The following is a 12,571-nucleotide window of genomic DNA, read 5'->3' on the forward strand; positions in this document are numbered from 1 at the left end:
TGGGCAATGGAGAGGGATAGACAAGGGGATGAGGAGTGGCGGGGGATGATGGAGCTACTCTCCTCCACCAGCCTGCATTTACTATTTAAACTTTAAGCTTCTTGCTACAATCTGCAGCTTTAGAAGCGGCCTGTGAGTTATACTGAGCTTCACCATCACTTACCGTTACTAATTGCAACCCAAAGTAAATATGAGAAAGGATATGCCAAGGCGACACCGCCCTACCGCACAGGCGATCATCATGCTTGTCCATGTGGAAAGCGACAATTTCATCTGCTGAACAACAGAATGCAGGAACCGGCACCAAAGGAGGATTCTGTAGGAGCCGGCACCAATGGAGGAGGGTTGCCGCCAGGAGCCTAGAGCAGCAGGGGACAACATTGGGGAGAACATTAGTGCCTGCTCTATATTGTTTTGGTGACTCTCATGTAGATGATGGGAACAACAATGTTCGGCGCTCTTGATGATCTCTTTGCCACAGTTGTGAACCCTAAGGATGTGGGCATTCTGATTGTGGGTAAGGTCGAGGGGGTAAGGGTAGATAGGTACAAGTAAGGAGCAGACAGCTATCATGAGCAAGACGGCTATCATGATCTTGGAATTCATCTTGCAGGACGGGCTCTGAGAAGGGAATTTGCTAGACACAGAGGAGAGCTTTGTTCTGGTCGGAGCAGCAGACACCAAAGGGGTTGATGTTTGAGGGGGAGCGAACTCCTGTAGAGGAGATTTCTTGCTGCTTCTACGCTTCTTCATAGGCTCAGGTGGCTCATTAGGTTTAGTTATTATGGAAACATTTGAAGAGGGTGTACCTTCAAGCAAAGAGTGAATAGAGACTCCATAACAAGGCATAGATTTGGTAGCCTCCAGCCACTCCAACAGATCTTTGCCTGACCCTTCAGGTGTAGTAGGCTGTTCTTGTTTAGGGTTGGTTTCCATTGACAAAGAAACTTGTTGCACCATTGGATCCATACCTCCTAAGAGGATCATCGGGGAGCCAGAAGTATGTATCTACATTGCATCGTTTCCCCAATCATGGAGTGCTTTAGTGTGTCGCAACCATGGTCTTCCAATAAGCAAGGGAAATCCGCCCTCAACTTGGGGAAGACGAACCACCACAAAATCCAAGTTAAAAGTAAAGTTTTGTACCTGCAGAGGCACATTGTCCACGATGCCCACTGGGTATACTGTCCGTTGGTCGGCCAATGTAACTGTGAAGGGAGCAGGGCGAGTAAGCTGTAGACCTAGAGCTAACATAGTGAACTCGGGCATCAGGTTGATGCCAGATCCACCATCCACTATCACCCCCGAGAATTTCCGACCCAAAACGGACACTGTCAGGCGAGGGCTTCTATAATCAGTGAGTGGAGCAGCGGGATTGGATATCATATAGGACTCTGATGGTCGCATTGGGAGGTGCCCGCCACTAGGACTTGCTCCAGGGTAAGTGATTGAATAACAGCAAGGGTGTCACTTCTAAAACTTGTATCTAGCCGCAGCATGTCATAGAGGGACACTTGTTGGAAAGTGTTTTTCAAGACTGTCTTTGCTGTAAGCTTCTCTTTTTCTACCTGTTGTTCCTCTGGTACCTTGATCTTCTGTAGATTGGAAACTGCTTCCAAGAAAGCTTCATCAATATCTGAGAGCGAAGATTTGGATTCCTTCATGGCACTGGGGGATGGCTTGTTTACAGCTGCAGACAGGGTATCCACTGGTGTGAGAATGTGTGGGGGAGTTGAACTTGACGGAATGCTAAGACCGAGAGCGGCTCTCTGGGCCCAGGTGAGGATGCCCGATGGCTCCTCTGCCAATTGCGGCAGCTTATTTTGAGGGGTAACCACGTGGGTAGAAGGGGGCGGCTGAGAAACAGTGCTCACTGCTATCAAGTTGAGCTTGGGAAAGGCAAACTCATTCTGGCTTTGACTTGAGTTCGAGCCGTGGATGCACGAAGTTTTAGGGCAATCCTTACTGTAGTGATCCTTCGTTTCAGGGCAATGACGGCAAGGAGGGGACCCTTCTGGCAGGGGCATTTGCTTTGGTAATGCCCATATTCCCCACATCTGTAGCACAAAATGGGCCGATTCAAAGGGCGAGTCGAAGGGCAAGGTGGTCCTTGCTCCTAGTGCAGTGAGTTGGAGGTGGAGGCATAGAAGCTTTGAGGTGATGAGGGAGCAAGGCTATGATAAAAGCTCTGAGAGGGAAAAGTGCTCTGCATACCTTGCATAGGAGGGGCTGTCAACAAAGGTGGCATATGGTGTGGATGACCACAGGGAGAAACCATGTTGGATGTAGGTGCTGGCCCTTGTTGAAGAGTAGGACCAAGACTTTGCTGTATTTGTCGCAATCCCTTGAGGTAGTAACAGTCCTTTTCCTCATGTCCAGATTTTTCACAGAAGTGGCAGTAAACCCGAAGGGGGCATTCCTGTGGAGGGTGCCCTGGAGAGCGGCATGAGCTACACAAAACCGTAGCCTTAGTCTCTTGATGACACTTGAGCTCTTCTAGCTCGCGCTTGATCTGTTCCAATGCCTCGTGATGTGGAGGCTTCTCTTCTCTAAGAGAGAAGGACCTCTCCTCTTGAAGAGCTCGCAGTAACTTTAGGGCTTCCAGTTCCCTACGTAAAGAAGGTAAAGGATCAGAGGGACTTTCCAAAAACACAGAGGGGGTCTCTATGTGAGGGGGGTTGGTGAACAGCTTCCTAGCCCCCTCTATCCTCGTAGCAGCTGCAATGAACTCCTCCAGAGTGGTGTCGGGTCGGAGACTCTCTCGTAGTTTTTGCTGAGAACTTTTGGGAAGGACCTTCTCTACCCATTTCTTAACCATAACTTCACCTGGTTGTTGGGGAAGCTTGGCAACCAGAGACTTGGTTTTCGTCATAAGTTCTGCAAAAGTCTCCTCTGGATGGAGCACCATGTTGGCCAACTCATCCAACACCTTCTCCTGGTAGTCACCTGGCCTGAAAGCTGCACACAGCTGTTGTCTTAAGGTCGCCTAAGTTGCAAAATGGTTCTCTGCAAACTGTCTGTACCATTTGTCTGCTAAGCCATCCAAGGTGGATGGAAAGAGTACCAAATAAGCATCTTTCCTATTAAGACCACGACCCCTACGGAGAGATACAAACCTCCTTGTATGGTCGTCAACATCTTCTGAAGAGAGTCCTTTGAATGTAGGGAACTTGATGTTTACCTTAGCCAAAACGCTAGCCAACGGCTCCATGGCCCCTTCCTGAGCCTGTTGCTCAGTAGCCTGCTGTAGCAGAATAGGGGAGAGCTTTACTGGCGAAGGTGATCTGGAAGATGAGGAACCGGAGGGAGGAATGGGTGAAGTCGTATGTGGAGGTATGTACTATGGGTGATGAGGTTGATGGACTTCTAACAGGTTCTAAGGGTCGTCTTCTGTTGTAGTGCTTCAGAGGGCTCAGTAGTGCACTTTGACGCTCGACTGACCGCCTTGTATGTGTCATGCAGTGACCACCAACCCAACCAAGCTTTGGGCAAGAAGACCTTGAACTGGCTGAAGACTGGTCTAGACTCTACTAGACCAGGCAAGTGACTGGACCAGGCTGGACCAGGGACGAGACAAGGCTGGACCAAGGACAAGGTCTAGACCAGGGTGGAGGAGAACTAGACCAGGGACGAGGACAGGTTGGACCAGGGCGAGAGAACAGTTGGACCAGGCGAGAGGAGAACAGTGCAAGGCAAGGTCGGCGAAGTTAGGCAAGGTAGGCGAAGCTAGATAGACCCAACTAGCTTCAAGATTTGCACCTCACAGAGTGAGATTTCAATTGAGATCCCATCGTGGTCGCCAAAATGAGAGCACCTGTAGCGTGGATAATGTGTCGTGCTCTCTACAGTGGGTGGTCCTCAGTGCAATGTGCGTGACAATCTCACTCAAACAGATTGAACAGAAAGGAAACAAGAGACATCAACAGAGCTCACAAAGACACAACAGCAGACCAGAACATATGACTCGACTATCTCAAAGACTGATACAGACTCTGGCGTGGCAGCACACTTAGCTCCAGCCCAGGACTCACAGGTACAATGGGGGTCGAGGCTCAGATGTGCAGGGATGGTGAAGACGTCTCTGTGTATAGACTCCTGTTCTCGACCACGATGCTGGACCAAAGGTGACGAAGATAATCCCGATGACCAACCGCTACTACTCATATGTACCACCATAAAGAGCCACCAACGGCTCATAAATGTCAGCCATGTGGTGACCTGGCCACGATGTCCACTAAACCAGTCCATATCTCTGCTGCCACGTGTCACTAACCAGCCCAGAGAGTCCGTCCAGTGTGAACCATCCTAGACCAACTGTACTAACTGTGTGTCCTGTGAAAGTGACCTGTGAAAGTGACACTGTAGCCTGCTACATTAGTGACTTGACGCGTCAGCAGTTTGTGTGTGTGTGTGTGTGTGTGTGTGAGAGAGAGAGAGAGAGAGAGAGACTACAAATGCAAGATACGGTGAAGAGGGGTCGATCAGCCCCCCATGACTACCATGAGCTAAAGACCTTGTCAATACATCAAATGAAATCTGTATGATGAGATGTGGAAGTGGATACCCCCCTGGCCTCATATATAGGTTCCCAAGGGGAGGTAGGGCAATGCCTGGAAAAATCCCCCATGACCCAACAAGAAATTAATGAAATATGAGGGGGCCCGGACAAGGTGGGCGCCCGGACAATGATGCAGCCTAAATGCATATGCAAAGGGAGGCCAACCTGGAGGCACACTAGTTGTACATGCATGCCCTAGACCTGTGAAGCAACAGAGTGGTGTAAGTCTAACAGGATTATGGACAGGATGTGTTTTAAACATTCACTATCTAGAAAAGTTTGGACGTCATGTGTACACAATTCGTGAATGGGGATTCTTGAACGTAGTGTGGTCTATAGTTCAATTTTTTATGAGGCAACTAATGATCAAGATGGCATTCTTCTCAAGTGATGGGTTGACACTAGCAAATCCCAGTAGACCATGCGATCCTCTGTTGGGGTGTCCATGGTAGCTTTTTCGTCGACTTGGTCTTCCTACATATGTCCACTATGAGTTGCCAAGAGGGTGTTAAACCTCAAGTGAATAAGCCAATGTGCTCCCAATATTTATTTTGGATTTAGGTATTTATATTACTTATTTGTCAAAGTTCTAGGTAGGGCAATTTGCTCAGGGGGGTACTTAAGGGCCCCAACCCCCCAAGCTAGTATATAAGAAACACCTAGCCACCATTGTATACAACGACGAGACGGGTTGAAATCTGAAAACGCTAATGGCTGAAATCTGCAAATCTTTATCTGCTAAATTCTGACTCTATGTCAGTGACGATGTCGATGACGACGACGCGCTGAAAACGCAGATGCTGAATTCTGCGTTTTCCGGGCTGAAATTGCAAACGCTTGTCGATCCGACCATGCGGCGAGGATCTGCTACGGGAAGGTGATATCTGCCAGGTTCGGGACTTCTTCTGCGATGTCTGATTGCTGAAAACTAAAAACGATGGTGCTTCTTAGCGTTTCGTCGCGGTGAATCTGCAATACGCTATGCTGATGCAAAAACGCTAGGGCTGAAAACTGTTCTGTTGCGGGGAATCTGCTAATGCTAGGGCTGTTCTGTGGTCTTGCTGTCGCCAGGCTGCTGCAATGCAAAAACGCTGGGCTGATCTTGGTCTTGGTGCAAAAACGCTAGGTCTACTGGGGGGTTCCTGCTGAGAAGTTGCCTGCTGAACCGAAGTTCCTGCTGCCTCTTCTGCTAGAAAGTGCTAGCACTAGGTTTCTTTATACACTTGCTTGTTAAATTTTCCCTACCTAGTTCCCAACAAAAGTCACTTAAAAATATAAGTGAAAAATGACTAAAGTAGGGAAATAAATTTAATGCACTGGAAAATGCTCCTGATGGTAATGCTGATGATCATGTTGTGTGCAACCAGAGGATATGCATCTAATCTAAGTGCCTCGACATGCACGGTCTGTGAACAGACTCACAAAAGTGCAGTACACTTCCTAATCTAGGCTAACTGAACTAGATTAGGTTAACTGAAGTAGCTTGTCCACGTACACATAGGGTTAGATGTGCACGTGACAAGCATTATCCGCATTTTTGCACCAGATCAGCCCATCATTTTTGCACCAGATCATCCCAATATATTTGCACCAAATCATCCTTAGCGTTATGCATCAAATCAACATCAACACGAAGTATTCAGCATTCAGCATTCAACAATTAGCCATTGTATCAACATTTGTGTAAGTAATCTAAAGCAAGTACATGCTCTAGCAACAAAGCAAGGGGACCCTTGAGGGTGGTTGGGACCCGACATGCGGTGCTCTCTCTCTCTCTCTCTCTCTCTCTCTCTCTCTCTCTCTCTCTCTCTCTCTCTCTCTCTCTCTCTCTCATTGCGTTTAGTTTCTCTCAGAAGTAACCTTGTGTTTGCAAAGTACTAGATCTGCACAAAAATCCTTAAACTGTTTCGCTACACTTTGACACACAATATTGAGCATTCTAGCTCATACGGCAAATTGATTGATTTGGCACCAATATCAAGCAACGTCTATGGTAACAATCTATGTAAGATGCATCCATGCTTTGAACAAATATTCGAGCATAACCTCGTTAAGCATAGTCTAAATAATGGCTATTCAAGCTTCAAAGCATACAATATCTGCACCATTTAGCACTAACTTTCAGTATACACTTCTCGCAAGAGTCAGACATAGCTCCACAACTAGGAGAACATCATGTTTGGGTGGAAAGGGCAGGCTATTCATTGACCGTTACAAATAGCTCTAGAGGAAACTTGACACTCCCAACCATAACTCTTTCAATAAACTTACCATACTTTCATATTCATGTGGTATTGTGCATATGATCTGATCAAACATACTTAATCATGCATAATCTAGAAGGGTAATTGGAATAGCTGATTATGTTCAACTTAATCCAATAGCCATTATCATTCTAGAAGCTTTTCAAGAAACAATTAAACAGGATATAGCTCGCTTAGGTCGCATGTGATTTTCTTGTCCACTACGATACATATTAAATGGAATTTATTATTTCCATACGCATAGGTGTTTGCCATATGCAAAAGCTGATCCCTCAAAATCAGTTTCACAAAATTCAAGTTACCATGCAACCACAAAAAACAGCACCAACCAGATATTTGAAACATGATTAGTTTAAACTCTGCAGCTGAATTTATGTTTCATATGGCTACGAATCAGCACTTGGAAGAACCAAAAGTACAAGAAAACAAAACTCTTACTTAGTTGATCTTGGCTATAATCAACACTAACTGACAAAATTTCCAATCTGCATATTACAGCCGACCAGAAATACTAACTCTATGTATTTGATAATAATAACTAACCTCAAACATGCATTTCAAGGAAACAAACGTATGGAACTAGAAAAACTTTCTTACCAGTCCTAAATCCTTTTGGTGCCAGCACCTCTGCCGGAGCTAAGAAGTTTCCAGCTGCGCTATTGACCAGAATGTCAAGACGACCAAAACTTGAAAGAGCAACTTTAACTGCTTTATTTGCATCATCTGAGGACCGCACTTCTCCTTGGACAACTTCTACCTGCATTCAAAAATTCAATGAAGTTAGCAGACAACAGACCACCTTTAAATGTAACCTGTGAGGATTAGTGGTGCTAATCCTAGAATTAAGACTAAAACTTCCTACTTAAGATTAAATTGATACTCAAGAAACTGCAAGAGTGTTGAATTGATTTGATTGAATGAACTGCATACATAGCCTCCTTTATATAGGAGATGAAAACAGACATATCAAGAGGCATGTCTATTGACGAAGGGACATGACTCTAGACTAAAGAGTTACATCCTCTGACCAATAGTCGTGACTAGTCTTTGTAGAGACATGACCATTTGGTGTAAGAGCAACCATTCGATGAAAAGATGTAGCTGTTGGGTGAAAAGACGCACCCTTTCGAGGACAAGGGTCTCCATTCTGGTCATCTTTGTACGTGCAACAGGATCAAGTGTAAGAAGTAACATATGGATGAAATATGTGTCACAATTGTGGCATTCCTTCCCATTTAAAATCAAACCTAGGTAGAAACTCCGGGAGTAATGTATGTTGTAGTGCTTCTGCATCCAAAGCTCTAACTGTTAAGTTCCATGTCATGGCACCATTATTGACCATAAATCTTTTGCCAAACGAATTTGGGATGCCCCCTCTAATTGCACCCAAAGACCTTTGAAGAGTTGCAAAAGCTCTTGAAAGTTAGTATGAACATCTTGTTGCGAACTTCTCAATTTTGTTGTTTCTTCTATCGCTATTAGTCTCTTTCCAAACCTATCAAAAATTGTATACTTCACTTGCTCCCATGTTTGCTTTTTGTCTTCTTCCAAACCTTCAAACCACTCACGAGCTTCCCCTTTGAGTGCAAGAGGAAATACATGAAGTTTGGCTTCATCGTTTACACAATGTGCATATTAAGGGTATGCCACTCGAAGCCAGAATCCAGTCCGTCACAAAAGACACCCTGCGCACACTCACACACCCTGACACCTTAACACAACACAAGGAATACACTTACTTCCCTCACATCACACAACCACCCAAGAGCTCAATGAAACTCCTCCCCCAAGCACAATTCAAACTCCAAACATCTCGACCTACAAGCCCTTGCCTGTCCGCAGACACTACAAGGGATTCGAGTTGAACAAGGCTTAAAGTCACACTCGATGGCGACCAAAAGATACAAAAAAAACTATCAAAAACTCAAAAACTCCAGCCACAAAAGGCCTCTCTCAAACCATTGCAAAAGCTTCACCAAACTCCACTTTGTTGGGTTCTTTGGTGTAGCCTCAACCCTAATGGCACCGATACAGGGTCACGTGATCTTGTAGAAAGCTACACCTTCTTCCCTCAATTACTCGCGCACACATCCATGAAACTTGAGAACTTCCATAGACTCTCCCAAGTGCAGAATTGAAGAGAAGATGCCCTCTTTCACTCCACACACTCCAAAACACGACGCAAACAAGACGGGACTTCATAGGACCACCTGTAATAACCCTGTTTCCTCCCACACACAAGAGAGGTGAAAATGTTGATAATGAGCTTCACTAACTCTCCCTCAGCTTGAACTCTCACGGCACCATGAGTGATGTGGAAAATTTTGGCCTTTCCATACATTTTTTAACCTTTTTGAGCCCAGTTTTGGCCAATTTTGACCCCCGACGAGTATTTTTCGCAAGAAAAATACCAAATGGACTCCGTTTTCCACCAGATTTTCTAGGCTTGGTCCTTGGTACCCAAACTTCATTGCCACTTACCCAAATTCTATTTTTGACCACCTTCAAGGCGGTTCGTGCATGACTGCATATTAGGTGCCGCAAATAGACAGATACTGCACATGTCAAACTTTCGGGGCAGGATGAGAGTGCCCACACTTCCCACTCGCATTACTTACATTCTAGAAAGCTCAAAAACATTCCCTAGAGCCAAAAGAAGCCACTCTTGTCACCATATCTAGAGCTCTGATACCCTGTCCAAGCATGTACATATACCCGACTGCCAACACGCAACATGACTATCTGCCATATATACATTGTCCACCATATTTGAAACCTAGTATCACTTTGTCAAAGCTTCCAAATGCATTACCGTAACAAACTGCTGACGTGTCAAAGCCCTGAAGAAGGGAGCCAACTTGCAGATGTCGGCCGAGGGGCCTAAACCCTAAGAAGAACAAGTAACAGAAGAAGAAGTCCTATCAACTTATGGGGACCCCGTTCGATTGGGCCCTAAGTGACATAAAGGATAAAAATAAAGCAGAACATGCACACACGCAAAAACTAATGACGTGGTAGATTTTTGAAAATTGCGCTGGCATGATGATGTGGCAGGTTGTATGGATTTCTGCGTTTTCCGCTGGCTGATGACGTGGCAGGCTGTACGGATTTCCGGTTTTGCGCTGGCAGTTTTTGGCATTGCTTTTTGGACCAAATGGTTTTGAGTTTGAAGGCTTTTCACTGTAATTGCTTTTTGGGCCAAGGGCCTTTAAATATGACGTTAGGGCTCATTCTCTGGCATACTTCCTAGAGAAGGTGCAGAGTCTGGAGTACCGGCTTGTACTGAGTTTGATGCAATATAAAGAAATACCGAAAGGGGTGCCAAGGTTTGGGGCCAATTCTCTCTGGGGTGGAATTCCGTCACTCCGTGTCGCGTGTCGTCTCTCTCTCTCTTTCAATTCAGTTATTATTGAAGTGCTAAAAGTCTGTTTAGTCTGTTCTTTTCTATTAGCACATGGTGCCCGTCTTGTAACAATTACACTTTTTTGTACATATGCCCATGCATATACCCACTACTATGTACATGCCAAAAGCTGTCTATCACCATCAACAGCATTTTGAGAGGGAAAGTTTCCAACGGTCTGTTTGGCAATGATATATTGAGACGCCCAGCTCTTTTTAGCCTTTCTTTCCTAATTGCCAGGCAATGTTTTCAAACGCAATTTTGGCCTACCTTGGGAGATTATAAGTACTAAGAGAGGGGCCTTAAGGTTCGCCTTGAGCACTTAACACTTCTCGCACAAAACGGCTCTTTCTATAGTCTTTTGAAAACCTTTGGGACAAGAGGAACTTTGTGTTCTCCACCTTCGTCAATAAAAGGGATTTTTGAAGCCTTGCAATGGCACCCACTTGCTCGAGCTTGAGTGCACCTTGTTAGTAGCCTATGCGCGGGCGAAGTTCTCAAGGAAGCCGTTGTCACGAGGACGTGGCAACTGCTAACCTTAGTTGTTGGTTTCATTCCGATGATTTTTATTTAATTTTTGGGAGCCTCTTTTTGAAGTCACAAGTGGCCGGACATTGTGTGGCTCTGCCACTCTTAGCCAGAAGAGGGGGCGCCCAAATTGAGAGAGGAGGATGATTTGCAGCTCATTGTGCTTTACAGTGTGTGGGTGAGTAGTGGGTGCAGGTGACCACAGCTTTAATAGAAAGCTTGCCTTCTCCCTTGTCTCATGCAACGCGATGACTTGCTCTCGTGTATCTCTCTCTCCCCTTTGGCACATTTGGTAATGCCCCACTAGATGGGCTATTCAGTTGACCATGTACAATTCTGAGGGTTTATGCGAGTTTGCCAAGGCAAGAGCCTTTTGAGCAGGAACCGGATTAGATAATTGCTAATCCCCCACAGGTACGCGCAGTTCCGTCACAAAGGATTGCAAAATCGGAGAGTTTTCTCGCGTGAAAACTCGTCTGATTCGAAGGGGAACTGTCCCATTGCGTGCGGAAGCATCTCAGACATGCGTAGACGTGTTTCGCTCCGCTCGAGACGGTCCAAAACAGAAAATTACAGCCTGCTGTGTTTTTCTGTAGGTTTAGGGTTTCGCACCTAAACTACAGGGAATCGCCAGGGAGCCTCGGAAAGCCTTGGGATGCGTGAACAAGGCTGTAGGCACCTAACAATGGCAAAACAGAAAATTACAGCATGCCGAAATTGACTTGCAGCTCACCATAAAGCTTCTAGAATGCAGGGAAAAGTATCCTAGGCTTGTAGTTTTTGACCTACAGAGATTTTGCGTCGTTATGCTAACGAAATTGGGTCAAAAACCTGCGATTACAGGCGTGGACAGGTCCGGACAGCTTGGTGGGAGTTACGTGAAAGTGATCGGATCGTTTCTTTGCATTAAGAATAAAGAAATACCGAAATGGCGCCAGTCTTTGGGGCCAACACATGTCAGCGTCTGTTTGGTAGCGCTCTAGCTTCCAAGCTGTGCGTTTGAAGTGTCAATTCCCGTTGCAAGTTTTTATTTGCAAAGTCTCTCTGTGTCCTAAAGTCTAAAGTAAAGTTTCGGGTGAAAGCCAAAGTCTACCACCCTACGGGCTGGTTTCATAGTTCCGTTGCCGGAAGAGAACCACTTTTTCCTCAAGAAGTGAGCCTCGGTTGGTTTGGGGCAAAGACACAGAGTACAGCAGCAAGAAGAATGTTGTGGCTGATGCGTTATCAAGAAAGCCACAAATTTCAGCTATGTCAATTCCTTATCATCATGAGCTTGATGACATGAAGGAACAGCATGCTATTGATGAAGATTTTGCAAGGATATATATACCTAGATGAATCCAGGATAAGCCTAGATTTTGCAAGGATATTTGAACAGTTGCAAGAAGGACAACGTCATGAGCACTACCTCCTTAGAGACGGTTTTATGATGATGCATGATAAACTATGTGTCACTAGGCCATTGCGACATAAGGTTATGGTAGAAAGCCATGTCCCACCGTATGCGGGGCATCGTGGTATAGATGCAACAGTGAAAGCAGTTGAGATATTCTTTTATTGGCCTACTTTGAGGAGAGATGTGGATGCCTTTATGCGTGCATGCATGATTTGCCAAAAAGGTCAAGTTTGACAAGCAAAAGGCACCACGGTTATTACAGCCACTGCTGATTCTAGATAAGCCATGGGAAAGCAATGCTATGGATTTTATCTTTGATCTTCCAAGAACGCCGACAAGGAATGATGGTATATGGACCATTATTTGCAGGTTCAACAAGCAAGCCCATTTATCCCTATTAGAAAGAAGATAAAATCTGATCA

General features: G+C 45.5%; 1 protein-coding gene across 1 annotated transcript in view; it reads right to left on the reverse strand.

Moving 5' to 3' along the window:
* The window catches only part of LOC147427715 (peroxisomal 2,4-dienoyl-CoA reductase [(3E)-enoyl-CoA-producing]-like), a 35,689-nt gene that overhangs the window by 7,800 nt on the left and 15,318 nt on the right, over positions 1-12,571 (reverse strand). Inside the window, exon 2 of the mRNA XM_086497782.1 lies at positions 7,420-7,579. Within this exon, the coding sequence (XP_086353908.1) occupies positions 7,420-7,579 (160 nt within the window). The remainder of the gene's footprint in view (positions 1-7,419; positions 7,580-12,571) is intronic.

This window comes from Adiantum capillus-veneris, chromosome 23 (genome assembly GCF_014529385.1).
Source record: "Adiantum capillus-veneris isolate H3 chromosome 23, ASM1452938v2, whole genome shotgun sequence".
Lineage (NCBI taxonomy): Eukaryota > Viridiplantae > Streptophyta > Polypodiopsida > Polypodiales > Pteridaceae > Adiantum > Adiantum capillus-veneris.